The sequence below is a fragment of the Apis cerana genome, linkage group LG9 (genome assembly GCF_029169275.1).
Source record: "Apis cerana isolate GH-2021 linkage group LG9, AcerK_1.0, whole genome shotgun sequence".
Classification (NCBI taxonomy): domain Eukaryota; kingdom Metazoa; phylum Arthropoda; class Insecta; order Hymenoptera; family Apidae; genus Apis; species Apis cerana.
The window spans coordinates 9719388-9743416 of record NC_083860.1 but is presented as its reverse complement, the minus strand read 5'-3'; the positions used below and the strand labels follow the sequence as shown (position 1 = coordinate 9743416).

General features: G+C 42.5%; 1 protein-coding gene across 1 annotated transcript; it reads left to right on the top strand.

The window, feature by feature from the left end:
• Window positions 1-8884: 8884 nt before the first annotated feature.
• LOC107997437 (uncharacterized) lies at window positions 8885-11947 on the top strand. The gene is made up of 3 exons (XM_017056078.3): window positions 8885-8950; window positions 10504-10852; window positions 11503-11947. The coding sequence occupies exons 1-3, from the start codon at window positions 8885-8887 to the stop codon at window positions 11745-11747; spliced, it is 660 nt and encodes a 219-aa protein (XP_016911567.1). The 3' UTR covers window positions 11748-11947.
• Window positions 11948-24029: the final 12082 nt, after the last annotated feature.

The window sequence follows — 24029 nt, the reverse complement described above, 5'->3', positions numbered from 1 at the left end:
TTACCATCTCATTATTAAATACAATTTTAATAAACATTCCATTACGGCCGAATCATGCTCTCGCGATCCAATATTCTCTCATCTCGACGGGGGAGAGGGATGGAAATATTTTCGAAACGAAGAGAAATGGAAGAGAGGGGGAAAAAGGAAAACACCGTTCGATAGAAAAATCTCTCAAGAGATTTAATCAACATCTCGACTCGCGGAGAAATATTTTTTCCCCTCGTCTCTGTCGGAAAATCTTTCCGCTATTCCCGATTATTCCCAGTTCGGCTATTAGATACGTTGGGTTCGCTGGATCGTCACCAATCAGAAGTTTAATTAAATGGGGAACTCGGCGGGTGGCCTTTGGGCGATACATCACGTATAAGAGGGTTGATATCACGAGGAACTAATATTACAACTTGCTTGTAATACGTGTACTTTCACGTACGCTCGAGTTGGTCATAATTCCAACCGGTTCGCGTGTACGTCACTGTTCATTTATAACCGTGTCCTTTACCGTTTAATTCGAGATACATATTATAATGCATATTCGAGAGGGAACAGGAATAATCGCCCCAAGCTACTACTCTTTGATCAATGTTCGTTCCTTTGCGATATTAAACTCGGGGATATCGGGAAGGACGGTGTTATTTCGAAGATCTTTCGAGAGAATCCAATCCTACACCCACCTTGATGAATCGCGATCTAAAGTAGGACGAGTTGTCGATAGATGGAATATACGGAATTCGAATTATCCTCCTCGGATAAACTATCGCGAAGAGAAAAAAAATTTCTTCGCTGTTGTTCGCGGTATAAGTTCCTTTTCATCCAACGAAAAATATGACGATCGTCGAGGAGGTGGCTCGAGTACGATCGATCCTTCGGTGAAAAATATTTTCAATTATTTAGGATCGTCGATTGAAGAGCTCTAAAAAAAAAGGGCGGAAGAGCAATGCTCGACGAATGGATAGTCCTCGAAAACGCTTTATATTAAAGCGTTATTTATTCTACAAGCATGGGAAATACGATGGTAATATCGATCGAAAGGATCGATGAAAATCTTCCTTTTTCCAGTTCAGCCGAATCTAATTGGATGAAATTAGGATTGATTCAGGATTCAATCGAAACGTTCGTCGATAGCTATTTTCGTGGCAACAATTTCATGGATTTTCAATAGTGGAAATTCAAAGTGTGTAACACGCATCCACTCGCGACGAGATTCACGGTAAGTACTTTCACGGTGCGTCCTATAGAATTACAAAGCTTTGATCCCTGACTTCGACGGAGTGCTTACCGTTGCTAGTAGGATTACCGCAAGCCCAATGGCCGAGCCGTTGATAGGTAATGCGAGCCACTCGAGTGCATTAAGTCTCTCCGAGATATGCCTCGTGTTTACTCGAAATTTGAACATCCACGATACATCTTTGTCTTTCGACACTAGATGGGCCAATTTTCCTCGTGACGCAACACGTTAAATTTAATCCGACATATACGATCTATTTAATCAGAGTTCGTAACTGGGAAGAAATTTCGCATCGATATAAAGACGATGCGAGTTCAGATCGGCTAAAGCGTCCTCTTAATTTCCTCAAATCAACGATATCCATCGATTTCCAACGTTTTCCATTTAATTAAACGCGATATCGAAAATCCTTCGCTCGTTATTGATCGGTATAAAAATTCTAATTCACTGGTAGATGAGACAAATTCTATTGAGATGATTCTTTCAAGCTGGATTTTCCTTTGCATCTAATTTCTTTTCTTTTTCTTCTTGTAACAGTATAAAATAAATTCTCACAAGTTTTAATTTTTAATTTTTATTATCGTCGAAAGGTGGTTCGTCTGGTTGAGGAAGGAAGATGAAAGAAATAAAAAGCGCATGGTTAAAAAGTTTACGGTACGAAGAATGGAAAGAACGGTTGGACGTTTCGGTTCGTTAACGACACGTCTGTCCTGAAAACTTGTTCCCCTTGATGAACGCATAATGGCCAATCCACGTCACACGTGTTATCCAACTGGTAGCACGGGTTCAAGGATTAGTTAAGCGGCGGCAAATTGACATACGTGTGTCCGGGCGCGTGTGCGCCTAGCCACGGAACGCGTGCACGACATTGTCCGGTGACGAGAGGGCGGCCGATTGTGCTCGATCAACAGGTCTTAAGATCGAGAACCGTGGCGAAAGTGTCGCGCTTGGCCAGGCAACCGTGACCAAGTGGGACCTAAATTGGTATCTCGAACTTCGATTCAGGCATCCGTGCACGCGTGCATCCTCCTCTCCTCCCCACACGACTTGGCAAACGCGTTAATCTTCCATCGTGACGATTCAATATTTGCAAAACCTTGTCCCCCCCGTTCTTCGACGCGTCTGAGATCGTGAATTATCGTCCACGGTATATCGGGAATGGAAAAGTTGCTAGGTGGACGGGTTTCACGGATCAGCGGAGATTTCTCTTCCGAGTATTCTTCCACGATTGTCCGAAGAAAACCGATTTCGCTTTGCCCCGACTCCATTTACTTGGAAAAACGATTTATGCAACAATACTCGTTCTATCTGGCAACAATTTTTCACCATGTTCCATTTTATTATTTTATTTATTCGCCCGGGAAAAACAACGTTTCGACGAGCGAGAATGTCGGACGTATTTCTTCGGAAAACTTTGGAATGTTAAGTTTATCGAAGGAACAAATGGAAAAATGTGGGAAAACAAAAGAAGCGAGGAAACTTTTTATCTTGGAAGGAAAGATTAACAATTAAGACAATCGAGACAATCCGAGTTGGAAGGGAGAAATAATCAATGGATACGTCCGGTAACCCCGCGGAAGGAAGGTTTTCGAGGAAGGAAAGATTATCGGAGAAGTGGATGGAGAATGGGCAATATGAAGCGGGGCATCCATGCCGTAATTGGCATCGACCCGCAACCACGCTCGAATGGAATAGGAAATGATGGTTGGCAGACACCGGCCACTTCCGTATTTTAATAATAGAAATACGTAGGGTGGATGCAAATGGATTCCGTATCCGCGCCGCATTGGCCCTTAATAGCCGAGCATTTTTAACGTTTCATTGGCTGGTGGCGGTGGTCGGCGGAGTCACGGGCCGGGAAGCGGCCGACACAACCGCAATAACGCGAAAAGAATGGTCGGAATTGCGTTTCCTTATCGTTACTCGGTTCTAACCTTTTCTTGGCTAACTGTTTCCCCGGGAAAAAAATTGCTCGGCGAAATTCCGTTTGTCGCGCGGCCTCGCGGATGGCCGCCAGCCAGTGTTTCGGGGTAAATGAGAAATTTCACTGAGAATTTTAATTGAGCCACCCGACAACCCGAGGGCAATGAGCGTTCAACGTTATTTCGCCCCTCGTCTCACCTTTCTTCCTTCTTATTGTCCTCATTTTTATAAGAGCTAAAACCGCGTGCAATCGTTGAATTTGAAATTGGGTTTATAAATAAATTTATACGAATGGAGAGATATTTCATATTGGATCATCAAATTTTTCTTCTTTCTTTCTTTCTTTTTGAAATCGAAGCAAGAAAATCTTAGTTTTGCTTTCACTTAAATAAAAAACGAAGATGTACCTTTGGAAAGTAACAGCAAGTAAAAAATGTTTTAAGATCGTATGTTTATCCATTATAATATCCATTTCCATCTAATTTTTATAATCCATTCGTGAAAAATTCAATATCAATCTTTTTCTCGAAATAGGATATTTAAACAACTTGGTATTATTTAATAATCTTCGTTTATTTTCGAAATTAAAGGAACTAGCTAGAAAAACTAGAATATCTCAACCTCGATGAAACGAGGTTTAACGAAGAAATAACATTTCGAGTTATTTTCACGAACAGATTGAATCAAAAATGGCGTTGGTAAAAATACATTTTAATAGACATTCGACTTTAAAAATAAATCTTCCTACGTTGCGAATGAACATAATTTTTAATTAAATATATCGCGAACTTGATACATTTTTCATCGCGAATTCATCTCTGGAAAGGCAAAGTATCGCTACAGCTGTGCTTATAATAAATAAATCGTTCCACGTTTCTCTACAAAATGAAGTCGCAGATAATACAAGCGTTACACGCATTCTTGTTTCTTGCGGCTCGTATATCAACGGGAAACGAAACGTTGTAATATCATGTACTCGGAAAAGAAGGCAATATAATGGATACACGCTGTCACCGGACCACCACCACGTTGTCTCTCCCCTCCCTTCCCTCCTCCAACTTGGCGCATTCGTTTAATCGCGGAAAAAAAGCCGACCAGTACCAGTCGGCCTGACCCAGATCACCTGTCCACCGCAATTTGTACTCGATGCGCTTTATGCCCGAGCATCGAAAGCGGAAGAAAGTGGCATCGAAGGAATCCGCCGAGTCATCTTTTCCCTCTCATACTCTCTGCACGACTATGTCAATTACCGTGCCCCGCTCCACGAGGGTCTCGTTCTGGAATCTCGTTCGTTTCGAAATTCGTCGAACGAAAGAGGAAATATTTTGTTTCGAGGCCGGGAGGAAAATTGGAAAACGTTCTCGTTCGAGAAAATGATAATTGGACAATTTATTACTCGTTTTATTCTCCGCAATAGCTGTCTATTCCCCGTGAGTATTATAATTTATAATAGACGAGAATCCGAGACTCGGTTGCCTGAGAATGATTTAAATCGTCTTTAATTATACGAAATTTAATACAATCGTTTCGTTTCTCGTCTATCGTTATCGCGTCGGTTCAATTTTACAATTTAATTATGCGTTACGAGATAAAATTGATTCACACGGAGTATCAATAATTACAATATTACTGCATTATACGCGCGTTGTAATACTACAATCCGTTAAATTATATCGTCGATTAATTATATTCGGATTACTATCGCATTCATATTACATCACGCTTCCCACACGTTTCTTGATTTGGCTGGCTATCCTTTAAGAATATTTAATAGAGAGCGGGCATTTGCTATATCAAGGGATCTGTTCCTTATCCCCCTGGAATTTCCCTAGCGAAAATCCTGGCGAAGAACGAAACTCGTTCTCCGTGATTAAAGAATTAAATTCCAGCGTGTAGCGGGGACTAAGGTTTGAAACAATCAAATCGGTGTACTTATCGCGTTATAAAAAGCGAGATAACGAGCAGCTGTGAAATTTTTAACAACGGTCTACGAGGGAAAATAACTTGGGAAATATCGACGAGCCACTTTTCCATTTCCAGCCGCATTTATTTCGTCGTATTCTAAATTTTATCGCGGTTACGTTACATTTTCATCCGTTATATTATTATCCTCTATAAAGGATCAGGATAAAAAGACCGCGCTTTTAACGATACGGTATTTCAGGTATAAAGACAAAAAACGTGACCGTGGTTTATATCAGTCCATTTCTTTTTCTTGTTCTTTTTTTTTCTTCTTTTTGCGAGCAGTAAAAGAAACGCTTGATATTCGTTTGCTCGAAAGATAATACAATGTTTCAGATTGTCTGTAACTGTGGAACATCAATTATTGAAACATCGGTTATCTAAAGATCAAGTTTATTTTAAATTTTAAATGCATAAGAAAAGAGAAGAGAAGAGAAGAGAAGAGAAGAAAAGAACGAGAAGAGAATTCGATTTTCCCTCAACGAATTTCATTCTTCCAGATCAATTATTCGAAAAAGTTGGCGGAACAAGTTCATTTCGTTGTTAGTTCGCAAAGTCAACATCTCGCTGTATCTTTCATTCGCGAAAGCTTATGCAAACTTCTCTTTCATCTTCGAATAAAATTTTCAATCGTACTTCCTTTCTCTTTTTCGACCAATCCTCTTAAAAAAAAAGAAGAGAGAGAAAGAGAGAGGAAACGAATATACGTGTCAAGGATGCAATGCCATACACGTTTGCTCGAACGATCGTTGCATTGTTTATCATCATTGCAGCACGTTCATTTTCCCGTCAAAGATCCTCCCTGGAACGACTCGAGCGTAAGCATTAATCCGTCAAAGAGAATTCTTTCTTTGACAAAGAAGGGAAAAGTTTGGCCGCGTTTTCGCGTCTTTCGTGCATTCTGAATCACGAGCCACTTGAACCACTTCAATTAGCGCTTTCAATATTAGCGTCTTTCGTATCGAACAAGGATATAATTGCCTCAGGAAAAGGTTTAATACCAAGGAAAGACAGGTGTTGTAATTGAGAATATGGAGTCTCTCTCTGCGCGAGTAATAATTTACGGTGAATGGAGGAAATGCAAATAGTGTTGGATGTACGTGAACAGAACAAACGATCGTTTGATGCGAGGACGAGTCATCTCTTCTCCTCCCATACATGTCTAATTGACTGCGTTAAATCATCCAGAAAAATTTTTTCGATATCGTCTATACAAGATGATCCGTACAAGGGTGTTGCTGCAAACTTGTACTTTTTTAACATAGTCGTAACTCTTACGTATTTCCTTCGATTCGATTTTAATTTATTTCGTTAAATTTCAGATCGGTGATCGATTCGTTTCGAATTTAAACATTTTCGCTTCGTTTGAAAAGGGATCGAGAAATATCAGGTATATATCGAGGATTATTATCAATTAATATCTCGATTTCGTTATCATTTTCCACGAGTTTCTCAATCAAACTTCTCTCGAGCAATTTGACAAGATAAAATATCTCCCCTTTATCTTCCATTTATCGTTCCAATAATAATTAGTTTCCCTTTTATCACTTCGAAAATCATTAAACGTCAGGATAAACAATAATCGTTTCGAATTCATATTGCTCTTTGCAAAGTAAATCAATTAACGATAACGAGTAACAGAGGGAATTTGTATCTTTGTACCTTTGAGAAGAATCGATGTTTTCTTTGTGTCGTTAATTTACAAAAAAATTTGGTTATTTAAATTAACGAGATAAAGGAAGAACAACATGCTTTACCCGACTGATTAAATCGATGACCAGTGTCACATGCAAAAACCGATTCACCGATTTTCATTCGCCAAAATTCGAAAAATACTGTGGGGAGAGGAGAGATTTCCGTCGAATGGTAGCCAACTTCCGGTTGACTTCGTTTCGTGAAAACGGAATCTTTTATGTACTTTACCTGGACTTTATCTCGAACGTTCTCTATCGAACACTTGGCCCATCGATCGGTCGTGCGCGCTTTGTCGTGCAGAATAATTGAAATCAAAGTCAGGGCTTTCGCTAAATGCCAACCTTATTCTACAAATTAATCTCCAGCGACAAGACAATGGGGGAATTCTCTTCCTCGACTTTCCTTCCCGACGCCCGAGCAACTCTCGAACGCTCCACAACCTCTCTTCTCGATTTCGATCGAAATTGCAATTCGATTGCTTACCGTCGGCCGCCTTACCGTCGAGGAAATGCACACAATGGGGGAGAATCAAAACGCGGTGGTCAAATTTAAATCGAGATCGTAAATTGCAACGAGACAATGACGAAACCTTGATCGACGATAAATCGTATTGGTAAATATATTTTATCACGAAAACGGAGGAGAATTTAAATTCACGAATTGGAGACAAAACGAGACATAAAAAAAAAGAGAGGGAAAAAAGAATTGAATGCCGATAACGACTATTTCGATATTTATCATCGCTTCAAAGTCTCTAAATTCTCGCATTTAGTACCTCGTTCTAACTGTTAGATATTGCTGCTCTAGGAAATCAAGGCTTTTGAAACGAAAAAGCTCGGCCGAATCATATACTTCCGTAAAATAAAGTTTCAAAAGATTTTCGTTCCGAGTTGGAATAATCGGGGTGGCCCTGATTAAGAGGTGCAATCTCGTAGATCGAGGAGAAGCGGAGGATTCGGGAGATTAGCGCAATGGCAGTTTAAAAGACGCGAGCTGGTCGCTCGAGCACGACAAGGTATTCGAAAGTGGAACAAACAGCCCAATAAAGGAATTAAACTGCGCTATTAAATGAACGAGGGAGGGGGATTCTCAAGAGGGGAGAGAGAGGTGGAAAAAGAAGAAGAAGAAAAAATTGTCGGAGATGGAGGCATTTAAAGTGGATCCGACACGATTCAATCCAAACGCCTAAGGGTCTCCGGCCGGGGTTAAGAATCCAAATAAATCCTGGCACGAACGGAGTAAGCGGATTATTCGACCCTGGTGTCGTCCAGCGACGCCCAGGCTTCTTCGTTTCGAAAGGATGGAAGCCGGTCGATGTCGCCTTCTCTGAAAAGTAAGGAAGCCAGGATTGGTCGATAATACTCGAGGGTAGGATCTGCTAATAACTACTTACGCGCCATTCGAATCGAGCGTTAACAGAACAAAGTTGAGATTCAGAAGAATACAATCTTAACACGAATCGCTCTTTGCGTTATAAGAGTAGGAAAAAATGCGACAAACCGAATGGTGTAGCGTTTCAATGCGTACGAGTTGTCGCTCGAACCATCGAATTTTATGTTTGTGCAAACGGGGTCGACACGCGGTAAATGCCACGGGGTTCACTGAGCTGTCGACACGGATAATATTGCGTTTCAATATTTATCTCTTAATGGATCACTTGGTCAATTTTTAACTCGAGACGAATTTGATCGGCCTTGAAAAATAAACTTTCTTAATTATTCACGTTACAAATTTCACAAATTTCAATAATTATATTACTATTTTGCACTTGTACTCCAAAAAATGTCTCCTGGATGATGAAAAACAGCTTCGAACTTTGCTCTAGTTCAGACAGGAAAGAAACAATGTCGATACGAGTGAAATCATGAGAAATTGGCAACGACAATCGGTTCCGTTGTAGCGGTACCGAACGTGAAAGGTCGTTGCATAGAGATGAAGAGAAGAGAAGAGGAGAGGAGAGGGTCAGACCGGCCATGTCCAAGCGAAATTCACCAACTTGCACGCACGCGATGGCCAACTGGCAGATTCACGCGTGTTTACAGAGTGCGTCGCGACGGTATAAAAGGCTAGGGACACATGCTGGAAAGTTGCAGTTCTCACTTGGCCGGCTTAAATACCGTGATGGGAAACACGAGGATCAAGGTAGAGTATCGAGGAAGAGATATTATCGGGGGGAACAAATTTAAGAGAATCGCGAGTCGGAGAAAGGGGAAGAGAAAGGGGGGCGGGAAGAGATGAGGAGAGAAGAAGAGAGGAGCGAGAGAAAGCGGCTGTCGGAATTATCGCGGTTTATTTTCGAAAGCGTGTTTCGCAAGGAAAAATTGGAGAAAACTGTACGAGAGATGGGAGCCAGCTTCTTCGTAATATCGTTGTAATTTATATAAGAATATCCAAATGGATGAGCACGTTAAAAGAAGCGTCATACAATAAAGGGAGTTCGAGATCGATGATCGCAAATTGCTGTTCAAATAAATAATTGGTATAATTACTCTTTCTTTTTTTTTACAAGAATATAGAGAAATATAAATTTTACAATGGATAAAATTGGCCCAATTAGTCTCGTTTATTTCCGATCGATTTATCCCTTTAGGCAAGAATAATGCACCAATTTGATAAAACGAATTAATCATAAACATGTTGTACGCGATATTACACGGAACCGTTTTCTTAATGGGATAGAAAAAAAAAATCGTCATAGCATTTCCACCGATCGAATAAATAATTGTGAAGGGAATGAAAGATGGCGGAGAACACGGTGCAACGATTTTGGAGGAACGTATAACGACGGTCGTGTCGCGTATGGAAACGCACCGGAGTGCTTGTTATTCCGGACTTGTGTCGCGTAATTAAAACCAACTGCTATTCTTTTTTAACGTGATTTCTCCGGCTCGTGTTTGACACGTTTCAACAGTTGTTACATCGTTACAAATGAGACGGTAATTGAAACCTGCGAATTACTACGGTTAAATCATGGGCAAAAATTACACGAGATTCGCGCGACCCATTTGCACTCCTCCGTTTTCACTTTTTATCTACATTTGTACGGTATTTTGGCTCGATATATTTTACGGCGAAGCCGTATTCAATAATTGCGTTTGCCACGGTAAACGGGCAAACAAAGCGAAACGCGTACAAAAGAAACGACGAGAATCGAATTTCAATCCATGATGAAACGCGAAACTTTTATTGCCTTGTATAATCGACCGGCTAGAGTCTGTTTTCGATACGATGGTAAACGCTTGTGTACGACGCTCGTGACAATCGACGCAATTGAAAATGGAACATCTCAGATTGACGTTGTTTTCGTCCCTCCTATCCATCCGCATCTCAGATTCGATTTATCGAATATAAGTGCATTTTCCATCCATTTCCATTTCATATATCGCAGATTATACGTATCTATATTTAATTTAATCTTTTCGTCTCTTGTTCGACAACCCTCTAGAAACGCGCAGTTACGCGTGTTAATAAATTAATCCCATCCCCCTCGTTCCGAAAAATAGTAGAATCATCAGAGAAATCACGGATCGCTGGAAACTCGATCCATTTTAAACGTCGCCTTTTTCCACCGGTCGATCGCCACCGGTAAATCTTTGGACGATTGATCTTCCAGATCTGGGCGGAGAAAAACGTCAGGTTACGAGGTAGTTTGAAAGGTGACTTTTTTTTTTTTCTTTTTTGCGTACGTGAAACAGGTCGGTATCGCCTTGACCATCGCGCTGGCTCTCGGCCATCGATCACGGGCCGGCGTGATATCCCTGGACGGAGAGGATTTCCACCAACAACAGGATCCTGAGCAACATGATTCACTGGCAACCTCGTACCTCCAGTTTCACGGCCCTGTCGAGGGGCCCGTGTACGAGGTGAAAGTGCCGTACTCGGTGAATCACGGGGACAACTCGAACGATTTGCACGGCCACGAACAACAGGGGGAGCAACACGGCTATTCGTTCGACTACGTGGCGCATCCCAAGTACGAGTTCTCGTACGGCGTGGAGGATCATCGGACGGGCGATTTTCATGGGCAGAAGGAGAGGCGAGACGGTGAGATTAAATCTCTCTCTTTCTCTAGTTTTTTCTCCACCATCCTCCATAGAAACGTCCTGCATTTGCGCTGTGAGGACCTTTCAGCTTCTCCTTTGAGAGCGCGTTTCGTCTCGAATTTTGTCTCTGGAACCACCGTGGCTGGGAAGCGGAGGCAACTCGACCGCAAAGTGTAATTCACGTGGTCGCGTATCGCGAATACGTGGCCGGGGGATAAGCACAGTGATAAATAATTAAGGATCGTGATCTTTGATCCACCATTCGCGCGAGTTATATATTCATCGATTGCTCCACGCCGAAACGGAACTTGCCTCGAGAGTCTCATTAATGAAATTTTATTCGAGTTGGAGCAATTATAAATATTGATCGTTGTATAAATTCACGCGGTTCAACTGGTTTTGAGGGAAAGACGAGAAAATAACGTTTCGAGTCGAACAAGCATCCTCGAGCATCCAGAGGGTAACCCGGCTACTCTTTCACTCGACGCGAAATTAAAACTTGATTCAAGTCGCAAGATGTTCCAATAATCCATCAGGACCGTTGGATTATTTTTCAAAATTAAACGAGATGAGAAGCGCAGAACACATCTACACAACTTTGTCGTTCGATTATAATCGAAGGAAGGTTCTCTTTTCTCTTTTCTCGCGCAGGGAGCAACGTGTCCGGCCAATACAGCGTGAAGGAACCGAACGGTAGCGTTCGGGTGGTCAGTTATCGGGCGGACAAGGATGGATTTCACGCCGTGGTGCACACTTCCGGGAAAAACGAGCACACGGCCGGCATCTCCGGCCCCAGTCAAGGCCAGCCGAGAGTTCACGATCACCAAGATGGGGCGCAACAGGAACAACACGTCCAAGATTACCTCTCCCCTTACTCGGCCGAGGACGGATATTGATCGTTCACCGGTCGATCGATCGGCCATCGTTCCGTTACCTGGTTATAAACACCTTATCGTTTTCCCGTTTTCTCCTCCCCATACCAAAGGCTTCCGTTATCGCTTATTACCACCACAGGAAATTGCGGTCAAGAACGTTTTATATTGTAAATATAGAATATGTTTTCTCAATAAACCGCAACGAGGCAAATATTTTGATACATTTTTCGTATCTTTAGCTATTTTCTCACTACGTATATCTCTCTTATAAGACGTCTTTCGCTTAAGTATCCTCCCCATTCTCTTTCTCTACTAGTTAATTTCCACTATTAATTACTTTTCATCGAATCAAATCAATTGGAATTGGAGATCAACGCGTTTCGGAAGAGGAACGTATCCAAAGGATAAAAATTGGCGGGTGATTCATTCGCAAAATGAGGTGAACAGGTAGGATACTTCTCGCGCCTTTTTCGTAAGCGAACTACAGCGTAGCTGGACGGAGATAAAGCGCCACGTCATAATTACTCGCGATCGAAGCGAGGAGGGAGGAGGGAGGAGGTTGGACACGAAAGGAGGTCGATCGTGAATGAAGCGAAGCTTGGCTACACCCCGGGCACAGTCATACGCGGCACGTCGTTAAAGCGCGTCTCGTCTGATCAATTTGATACCAACGGAACGTCGTTATCACGAGTGGATAAAGACAAAAGGAGAAAAGGAGAGAAATGGGGAGGGGGAGAGCGAATAACAGCGGGCAAGATAAAAGGAAGGCTCGCCCGCGCGCTAACAATGCCTCGAATGCATGCCTCGATAGAAGAAGAGGAAAGTGGAAACAAAAAGAACAACGAGCAGGCCGGCGAGCAGATAAGGACCGGTATAAGAGGCCTCCTCCCCCTGTTGTGTCCCTTCCCAACCCTTCCCCTAGCGACCGCGTTACGTCGTTAAATCGTTAACGATCGAATTGACTCGAGGTCTTCGAGATGAAATATTCGAAGCGAAAATCGAGCGAGATCGTACACGCGTAGAGAATTTCACCATTGTTGTATTGGTGAGATGCGTTTGAGGATTTGTTCGAAACGAAATATATATTCTGAACGAGGAGCTGTTTATTAAAGGGATACGTGCTCCTTCTTGAGGAGAGATGTTTATTCCACGCAAGTCTATCGCGACCTGACGAAACGCTCGGGAGTGTGGCTTCGAACGTGTTAATTTGAGAGATTCGTTGGGGAAATTTGGAGAAATTGCAAATTCCATTCCCTGCTTACCAGCATTTTACGCAGTAACCGATGCAGAAGTGAACAGAAGTTAATAAATTATGCCAAGATGAAGAAGATTAGGAATGAAGAAACGCTATATCGAATTATTGGCCGATTGTCGAAGTTAAAGTATCACCGCTCGAGGAACCTCGTAATCACGTTAACCGAAGCGAAACTTGAATGTCAATATTTTTGTGTTTGTTTTCGCCTCTAAGCCTTACAAAGGTGTATACAGCAAATATAGCGTATTGACACGTCCCGTGTCGTACATAATTGTATGTACGTAGTTAAAGTCGCGTTAACTACTATGTACATCAAGATCCGATGATATTCCGGAAAACGATGTAATTTCCCTAGGAACTAGGCAGGCTACTAATTATCCGCGATATCGCACCGCAATTACTCGATGATTCGGTGCGCGGATGATCAAACGTCGTTTCGCGATTTCATCTGGCAGAGCAAAATACCAGCTTTCCTTTGGCTTCGTGTTGACAACGCTCGCGTGTTTCCCATCGATGGCGGTTAATGAAGTGTCGATGAAGGGGGAAGGCGATCCTTTGACTCGATCCCTATGTCTCGGCCGAAACAAAACGTGTCGATTCGTCGCGTCGAGCCTCGTCATCGTTAAACGATGATTTTTGTCGTGGAAAGCCGAGGAAATCTTTCAGCATTGAAGTGCGCGTAGCTCGGCTCGAACAAAGGGCACATCGGATATCTCGGTTGATTAACGTTCGATCCGATTTCAGGAATAAAAGTTTCGAGAAAAGTTTCGCGTTTACTTACGATTAACGATTCAAGAGATGCTCGAGAGATGATCAAAATCACGAGATTCGCTTGAAATTTTACAACAATCCGAATATTTTTTCAACGGCCAATTGTAATTCGATTCATCCGATTCATATTGGACCGGTGTCAATATCGAATCGTTTACGTATCGATTAATTATAGAAATCGACACGCGTGCAATCGTCGCACAAAGTTCATTATTCCGTGTCATTGTTCGGGACAAAATTGGCGAGCAGGCAGATCGATAATCGTGCGCATCAGTCGTCGTACATTTGTATAAAGTCTCGTTTAACGCTGGGCCTCGTTTTTTTCCCTTCCGTGGATCGAGAAGACGCGATCTCATCAAAATTTACATTGGACGAACGAGATCGCGTCATAAGGGCGAATTCATCGTGGATCATAGGACGCAAATATTCGTCGAAATGCGAAATATCGGTCGTCCGATGTTTCTGTGCAGAGAGAAGGAGAGGGAGAAAGGAAGAGGGAGAGAGAGGGAAAAAGAGAGAGAGAAATTTGACACCGCGTGTTTAATCAAAGAGAGAGATGTGGGTCACCGCGCGCGTTAAAATCGCTCCACGGCATGGGGCATGTGCGACACGTGGAAAAATCGCGCCGCGTAAACACGTTACTCGTAACTATTCATTAACACGGATCGATCTATTAAATTAATAATGGGACAGGGAAAGAAGAAACCGCGGAATCACGAGTTATCCATATCGAGCGTAACCCCCTCGATGTGTTTGGTATCAGGAAATAATTAGTTGGACGATATTCGATTGCAAATAACGATGATCCGGTAATGATATTCATCACGTATGACCCGATACGCGCGTGCCTCCGCGTTACGATTACAATTGCGCGCGATTTACGATAAATATTTTAACCGATCGGGACAATAGGCTTTGCGTTTCACTCCCGTTCGATCAACGCGCCAAGATTGAAATTACATTTGGATGGATTCGAGGGATTCGGGAGTTTGTTAAACTTTGCCCGAAAACCAAGCAAGATCACAGATTATCGACGTTTTTAATAATCCATACCGTTAAACAACGGCAGCTGGAATTGTTCGTGTAATCTGCGCCAAATATTTGCTCGTTTGTTTATTTACTTATTCCCATTCGTAGAAATTGAACGATTAATAATTGGCCGGCCAAAACTGGAAAATTGGAAGCACCGTTTAAAGCACCCCATATTCCCCTCTCCTCCCCCTCAAATCGACAAATATTCCGGCGATTCGAGAAGCAAAAAAAAAAGAAAGAAAAAATAAAACAAAAAAAGAAACAGAGAAAGAAAGAGGATCGGATGGAAAGAAAATGGCGCGAAGCGGGACGATAACAGTTGTAAACCGGTGGCGTTGCTCGAACAAGCGGAACGTTGCGCGGCGTGAACAACCGGCCGCCCATTTCGTCGCTGCAATTATAATGAATCAGCTAGCAAATGGACAGCGCGGTAGGAACGCGAGCGGATAATCAATAGGTTTGCTATTGGAAGCGTGGAAACGGTCGTACGGGTGAGTGGCGTATTTCAATCGAGCGGAAACGTTAGGAAGCCATGGGCTGCGGCAATTTTGCGTTTTCTCTCCTCCGCTCCCCGCCCACCCGACACTGTTAATTTGTTAACCGTTAATTTGACCCGTTCATCCCCCCAATCGTATTTCGCCCGCGAAAACTTTTTTTCCCGCTTCTCCAACGCTTCTCCCTTTTTTTCTTTTTTCCTTTTTTTTTTTTGTTATTTCGGCCGCAATAACGCCAATTATTTTTACACGGCCTCTCGTTTTCCGGACCTTCCCTTCCCCGCTCACGGATGAATTTACCGTTTTTCGGCCACTCGATCGCCCCCTATTTCGCTTGCCGGGGAAATAACGCGTTAATTCCTCGGTTATCGCGCGTGCCGCTGGCTCGCGTTTAACTTTTCACGCAGTTCGATTCGGGCACCGGTACCGATTTATTTATTAAATCTGGAAATATAAACGAAACATAGCGTGGAGGATCGATATTTTTCGAGATAATTTGATTATTCGTTTTACGTATTCGTAAGCAAGATTTGGAGGGGAGAGGATGCGAGAAAGAAAGTTAGTTTGGCGACTCGTTCCAATCCCCGGGCCATGAATGCAAATCGCTATCAGCCTCAACTTCGTTCGAAAGTTCAAAGTTTCGGAAGAACACGAAGATCGCGGGAATGTAAATTTGTAACATTTGTAATATTTGGCGAGATACTAAGGGATTAATTCTTCCTGTTGCCGAGATGCAAATCGCGATATACAACTTGATTCGTTGAATGTTTAGATGAGAGTTTTCGAGGAACGCAAGGATAAGTGAAAAAATTTCCACTTCGTTGCCGTTTATTTTATTTCTTTTCTCGTTTTGTCGCCTTACATATACGCGTACACGAATTTTTGAAACGAGATATATTGTTGGGAAGAAATCTCGTTTCTTTTCTCGTTTCTCTCGTTCGTTTTCAAACATCGAGAACAGGTTGAAGGGAACAGTTTCGGAACAGTTATAATTAAAGAGAAAAACAAGGAGCGGAGTGGAGAAGGGTGGTACGGTGGTGAGTAGATGAAGTGGAGGAAACGTCAAAAGAGAATAACGCGAAAAGGAAGAAGTAACGATGAATATTGCCTGGAGTCACGTTCAAAAAAGGATCGCACTTGTGAGACTAATCGCAACTTTCTCCCGCGACAAAAGAGACATCGAAAGAGGATGGATTCGAAACGTCAGACGCTGAAAGCATCCCTTCTTTTCCTCTATTACCCGGAGGGCAATACCTTCGTCGATCTTTCTTTACTTTTGTCTGCTAAACTCGTTATTGCTACGTGATTTCTCTTTTTTTTTTTTAAATCAACGTCTCGAGTCGAGCGTTACGATATTTTTAAGAAACATTGGACACGAAGAAGGAAATTCAATTACGAATAAGCGAAGAAAAAATCAACGTACAACCGATTCGATGTTGAGGAAATATACGAAAGAAAGCGTGTACAGGAATATAATTCTGTTTGTTCGTCCTGAGGGTCGATCCTGTCGTAAAAAAATATGACCTACCAAAACCTAGGCGACTCGGAGTCGTTCCGGTTTATTGCGGCGCTGCTAGAAAGCTTTCTCGACAATTTGCTAAAACTCGCGGTGAAATACGTAATTCCAGGGCGTATACAAGCAATCCGATAGGATAGGATCGGGTTTGGGGCATCCGTGGAATTTATTTATGAAAAATGCATATGTGCGGACAACGAGTGTGCGCCGCAACCGAGTGTCGATGCAATAATATACCGTATACCTTCCACTCGTGGAACGGTGCGCGGGGAAGGAAGACGACGAGAGGGCGAGCAGAGAGAGAGGGGGGGAAAGAAAGAGGGAGAGAGAGAAAGGGGATCGTGGTATGACCTATATTTGGCCTACGGGTCGCAGGGTAGAGCTATTGATTCAGTTCGCTCTTAAACACAGCCTCCGTTTCATTTCATTCCCGACTCTTCCACCATTTCGCGATTACCTTTCTTCTCCTCTCGCCACTCCTCCATCCACCCCCTTCGTTTTCGTCGAGTTTATTTATCGAGAAGCCTTGTTTCGACAATGTTGCGCCCCGCCGTTGTCTCGCCCCGCGAAACGAACCCTCATCCGCGAAAACTACTCGAGAAAGGTCGATGGTATTAAACAATCCGGAGAAGACGGAGCGATATTATTAAAGACAAATTCTCGATGCTGTGGAAGAAATTAATTCCGTTAGTTTCGAGTAACGCGCCACTTGTTGTGTTGTAAACAGTTTGCGTTATCTCGACCAATTAGAATTTAACCGCGGCGAATTCGAGTGAATTAGAAACGTGGTGCAACGTAATTCGTAAGAACGTTTCGATCTCCCGAAATTTCTAACTAACGCGATATTATCGATCGATGCTTCGTTTTCCTCGCCTTTTTGCACAAAATAAATCACGCTTTTCCCTTTTCTTTATACCCGTATGATTAACAGCCACACGAGTCTCAACAGATTAGTCGAAACTTCGCAAACTGGCTTAGCCGCGAGAAATGATAAACAAAATGAATTGCACCTACACTTTACACTTCCTGACGTTACGTTTCTCCCATTTCGCCTCCGGATTGTATCATTTGTATCACTCGGCTAAATTTCGTTCCGTTAAACTCGAGAAACTTCTCCACGCGATATTCCCCCTTCTAATTATCGTTAACGAGTATTTTTTTAACTTGGAGAACTTGGGGAAGAAATCAAACTCGCGGTATTAGGTGTAATATTTCCCCACGAATTAAGGCGAAGTCCAATCGAGGAAGAAAGGAGGACAGATAAAATCCCGGAGACGCGGTCTAACGTGTTCCTGTCTCCTCGGTGGAACCGATTCGACGATTTGATAATATAGTCGGCACGTGACTACGCATATTCATCGACAATCCACCCTTCGCTTTTCCACTCCTTTTTTCGTCTTTTTCCTCCCCACCTCATTACCATTTTCTACGTTTCTCCACCGAGAATTTATCTACATAATCTTTGGATACGCGTCGAATCTTACCCTTGTGGACCTTGTTACTTTACGATCGACCATTTTCCGTTTCCAGCCTGAAGAAAACTTGAGAAACTTTACGCGTGTATATACGTATAGTCACCTTTCGAATCGAATAAGACTCTTAACTTAAACGTAAATCAAAACTCGATACGAACCCAAACTTAATTTGAACTCACGTTCGACCCTAACCCATATCCAAACCACCCTGGCTCAAACCTAATCGAACCCCTTAAATTCAAACAGAAGGTTAACCCAGACTCTTAACCCGATTTCTGAATCCAATACACAAACTTCGACCGAAGTTTAAAACTAAGTTTTGGATTCAGGTTTTAAAATTGGGATTTGTGATTATGTTCAGGTTTGTGTTCCAACGATTCAAATTTAGATCCGTACAAATTTTCCTCGTTTGCTCGTTTGTTTTCCAGTTAGATCAAATCTAACAACAGCCAAGACTCAACATCTCAACGAGTCATCATCATAGGGACGCGCACACTACTATTTCCCCTTCCTCAAATTTTATTAAGCGTATCGGTGACCGATGTCACGGAACGCGCGATAAAATTTATTGAAATTTATATTTACTCCCCAGTTATTATTTTTTTTTTCTTTCAATTTTTATATAAATCGACAGCGGATGATATCGAATTTCAGAGTACAACCTGTACGAGCCCCATCGATTCGGATCAATCTCGTTTATTTACCAACGTCGAGTAAATTAATACCTCGATCGATATACATATGTAGAAAATATACATATGTAGAAAAAGAAAGGGGGAGGGGGAGAAAGAAACACGCACGTTTTATCATAACGATGCAAAATGCTAATAATACGGATTGAAACGATTATCATAATAATAACAATAATAATAATAATAAATCATCGAAGAGAACTGTTTACGCGCGAAACGAAAACAAACGAAATATGAGGCACGAAATTCGTTGGGAAAATTAATAATGACGAGTCGCAGCTAGCAATCGTCTCGGTTCGTGAAAAAAAAGAAATGGAAAAAATGAAGAAAAAAAAAGTCGTGGAAGAGAAGCAAAATCCTCGTAGCATTCGTCCCCTTCGACTTGGAAATCGGCCAACCTCTGCCCGCTCCAGATAGGTGAGACACCGTAGGTATTCTCTTTTTTCCAGAAGCAATTGAATTTTTATATCTGTCGAGTGAGAAGCGGCTTGTAAAAAATGTCGAATGATTCCGAGAGTGGTTTGGAGGAGGCGTAGGAATAAGACGTGTCACGCGTCTTGCACGCTTGACGTTTACGATAAAAATTCCCCCCCTTCTCCTTCTTCCCTTGCTCATATTCCGTTGGTCCATCCCGCTGGTCTCTGCGTGAAAATGCAGAGGGGAAAAAAAGGAGGAAAGAAAGAAAGAAGAGGGAAAAGAGGGAGGGAATGTAATAAAATCGGGAAGCGTAAAGTAGAAAGAATCGCAGTAGCCGCGAAGAGGTCGGTTTCTCTTGTCCGCGTTTGCTTAATTAATCTCGTCTCCCCCGAGTATTTTTCATTGTAACATAAACAATTCAACAGGCCAGAAGACTATTTACCAAATGGAAAAATGGGTCTTCCGGCGAGAAACTTGAAATATTCAATTGTAACGCGGACGGATAATGAATTTTAAAATGGGAAACGGACACAAAGCGACATTGTTGGATTACAATTATTAATGGGATGTAAAAGTAACACCTGTCTCATAAACTTGGTCATTTGAAGAAAAGAAAAGAGAAAAGAGAGGGGAGAGGGGAAGAGAGAGAAAAGGAACTCTGCGCACCTTACCCACATTCCTTTCTCGCTCCACCTTGCTTACCTTCCTCGTACAGTCGTATATTTTCCACGAGAAACGAGCGAACAATTATTGCGAAAGGCCATTTATCAAAGCGTCCGGACTTGAGGATATTACGGGAAAATTTTTGCTGTTTTAACGACGCGTTACAACCTCATCGTCACTTTTCACCATCGTTTCCTTAATTCGTTTTTATTTATTTTCGTCGAGCGGACGAGACCGACACTTGGATTACGCGTCGAATCATACGTAATTGGATTCACGACACGGTCGTCGATTGAGCTGTTTACAGCTCGAAGAACAACGATCCAACGAAGAAAAGAGAAAAGGAAAAACGGAAAGAATCGCTCGGGCTCGCTATCGGATTCGAGGATGCTTCTTTAGAATAAATATTATTCCCATCTGGGCGAGGAAGTTCCGCAAAGGAATTAAATCTCTCCCCTCTTTTTCTTCTTTCTTAAACTCGAGGATCAAATTCGAATCCAACGAAATGATGGATCGAGGCGAATCTTCCCTGTTACGAATTATTAAGAAAGAATGTTTATCGGTGTTTCGTTTGAGATTAATTTTTGAATTGATATTATCAATTGAAGGATTTATTCTTTTTTTTCAAGAATTCAATAATTATCAAAATAACATCAAGTAATTTTAGTTTATTTACTTTATACTTGATATTTTTTGATAAGAATATTAATTCGATAAATAATTCAAACACCGATTTGATTCGATCGAAAGTGAATCAGAATTAGTTGCTGGATTTAGTATCAGCGTTAAAAAAGAATATTTGTATTAATTTTTTGCGTTACGTAGAGCGACTTTATCCTTACGTGCCGTAAAGTGCGGCGAATCTTCAACTCTGACCGAACTTCGCCCTTCGAGTAAATAAATTAGAAACTCGCGGCCAACAGATGCTTAACTCGTCCTGTGTTTAAATAGGTGGTGGAGCGGCCGATGATAGCTCGACCTACGCGCCGGCGATCTTATCCCGCTCGCAAATGAATTGTACGCCCGTAGCTCGCGAGTACCTCGATCGATCGCCACGGTTGATAGCCGATCGTCGAGTTACGGTCATCGTTCTTCGTCGCCAGTGTGCACGATTAATCGACGGAAACAACGAACCAGATTTCGTGCCGCGATATTGTTTATTGCTCGAAATGGAAATATGGGTTTGTTGATCGAGCTATATATACCGTTGTTATAAATTGAACCGTCCGTGATCCAAGGCCGAACTCTCGTCTCGTCTCCCTCCTAGTATCCCGATATAACTTTCGCTCTCGAAGATTCGAGGGTAACGATTTTAACGATAAACTCGTTACGAAACTCGATCTTGCTCGCCGCGGCAAACATTGGATAAGTTTCTAAGAAATCGTGGAAGCGCGCTCATCCCCACTCTAGGGAGAATTTCTCTCGACATTGACCTTCGCCCCTCCTCCTTTTTTTCATTTATCTGTATCCGATAAGGTACAAAAGCACCTTCGACGAGAATACTTGGAAACTATTTTGAAACGGTTCGCATCGAGATTAAATTTCCAACTCGATATTCCATAAACACGCGGTTCGAATCCCGATTTTGGAAATATCCGATGGAAATTTACATTCTACGGCTTCTACACAAAGGCTCGTGAGCACAAAGATCGTTTCGAGTTTACAATCGCGCCACGTCTGGATCCAGTGTATCGCGATACAATTTCGACGACCGAGTCTCGAATCATTATCGTATTCGCATGGTAGAACAGTGTCTACGCGATTCTACCGCGTTTTGCCGCGTCACGTTTCCCGAGTTACAGAGAGGGAAGCGAGCCCGTCGCACGGAAATCCAGACCCGCGAAGGAATAAAGGCGGGGAAGACGGAAAACGATTCGTCTCGCATTCTCCCTCGACGAATACAGACGAGACGAGGAAGACACGCGCGAGCACACGCGTATTCCGAGAGAAATTCGAGGAATTCCTAATCCAATAACGAGTTGGCCGGATATAGTTGACGATAGTCGCACCGATCCAAGCGGATTCAATCATTAGGAGACGAATACACGCAACGTACACGGGCCAGGTTGAAGGGAGGGAGAGGAAATCAACGCAGGCAGGCGCAAATTTGCCGGTCCCGTATTGGCAATTGAAACGTAGCCGGTGTGTAACGAGGCCAATTTAGTCCCCTAGGAAAGGAGGACTTTGCCAGGAGTAAAAGGGACGATGGAAGGGCCTCGCTCGCGTAATTTATTCTCAGGCGTAGGAAGAAGAGGAGGGGGAGGATGAAAGAGATGGACGACGCGTTGTTTCCTTCGGAATCAACGTGCTCGCCTCTATCGTATATCCAGAGAGAAATCGAGGAAAAATTGAAGTATTCGATTATTTCAAGCGAGTGAAAAAATTTTTATTATCGCATTACTCTATTATCCTTTTGTTGAAATTCTTTAATGAGATTTTCATTCCGAATAATCTTGACGAAACGAAGAAATTTCCTTTTTCTTTCTTTTTTTTTGAAAATTGCGCACAATTCATTGGTAAAATCTCCCAGAGGAGATATCGCTTACCGAACGATTATTTTACGACTTTCCCCTATCTCTAATTTGACCGACCGCGATTAATTATCCCTGCGGCTGTATCTATCTCGCGATCTGCCCATGTAAAGTGCTCGCTATCTTCGTTTCCCTGCTTCGAATTCAGTTTCGCGTGGCCAGCCCGGATATATAACCTCCACGTGTCGGTCAGAGAAGCCAAGTTAAATATTTCTTTCCCCGCGCGATTTTGCATCTCATTGCGGGTTATATTATGAGATAACGATCGGGCGCCGTTCATTACGCGGCCGTTTATACGGTCGCGTTGCAAAATATCAGATCACGTGAAATATGGCACGCAATTGTTGTTCCCCCGATAAGCAGGAATTAATTTGTAACGAAATGCACACTCTCGACGTAAGTGCGAGAAGAGAGGAATTTGTCGAATCGATAAACGTGTGTTGATTTTCGCTCGATTTGTTGTTCGCGTTCCTCTCCTCGTCTTATCCTCAAATTATTAATCTTTCGTTGTTACGTAACAATATATACGTATCGATTTTCCTTAGAACAATCTTATTTATTTTTAGACGAATTATCACCGTCGCGTTTATTATTCGTTTCGTTTTTAAAAAAATTAAAATTTTCTTCTCGATTCGCTATACATCATCGTAATATATTTGAACTTGGTAAACAACGACCTTTCCTCTAAACTAAAAAATGCACGCGATAACCTAGGATCGAGATAAATTTGAAATTCGAAGGACGTCGAACGCGAGGCAGCCAAAATGCGATGCTTGAAGTTTCTCGTGGAGGAGGCGTTCGTTCCAAGGTTTTCCCAAGGTGAAATTGCAGCGATTCGAAAATTTACGTAACCCCTTTTGTACTCGGTTGGGGAGGGAGAACGAGGTTACAGAAAGCAACCCGATCGGGTACAATGTAAAGCACACTGAACGATAATAATTTGGCGCGGTACCAAAGTTTCGGGATTCTGTTAGCCGGCCGCCACTGTCGTCGTGGAAAAAATACGGTCGCCAAACATACGAGGAAATCCGAGCGTCGCGCCACCCGCTATTCACTGCAACATTCCACCCCCTCTCCTCTCGTGTTTTCGTACTGGAGGCCGGATTTTTCTCCCCACTCTTCCCTTTCTTCCAAGTTTGCGAATTTTCGGCGTGTCCCGAATAGAGCGCCACGGAGAGGAACCCTCGTTAGACGTCCTCCTTTTTGGATCGATCCTTTGGATTTTAAACGCGCGAAGAGAATGGAATTTCGTTTAATTATTCCGCTTCGATTCGTCTTCGATCTTCTCCCTCCAGTTATAGAATTTGTCGGTTGTTAGATGATCCGTTCGATCGAGATATCTTCTTTTCTTCTTTCTCGAAAAACCTTACCTTTGACATCAGTGTCGAAGTCGATCTCGTTGTTGCCGGATACTCGCAAATTCACGTAACATCAAAGGAATTCAGTCGAGTTATTTA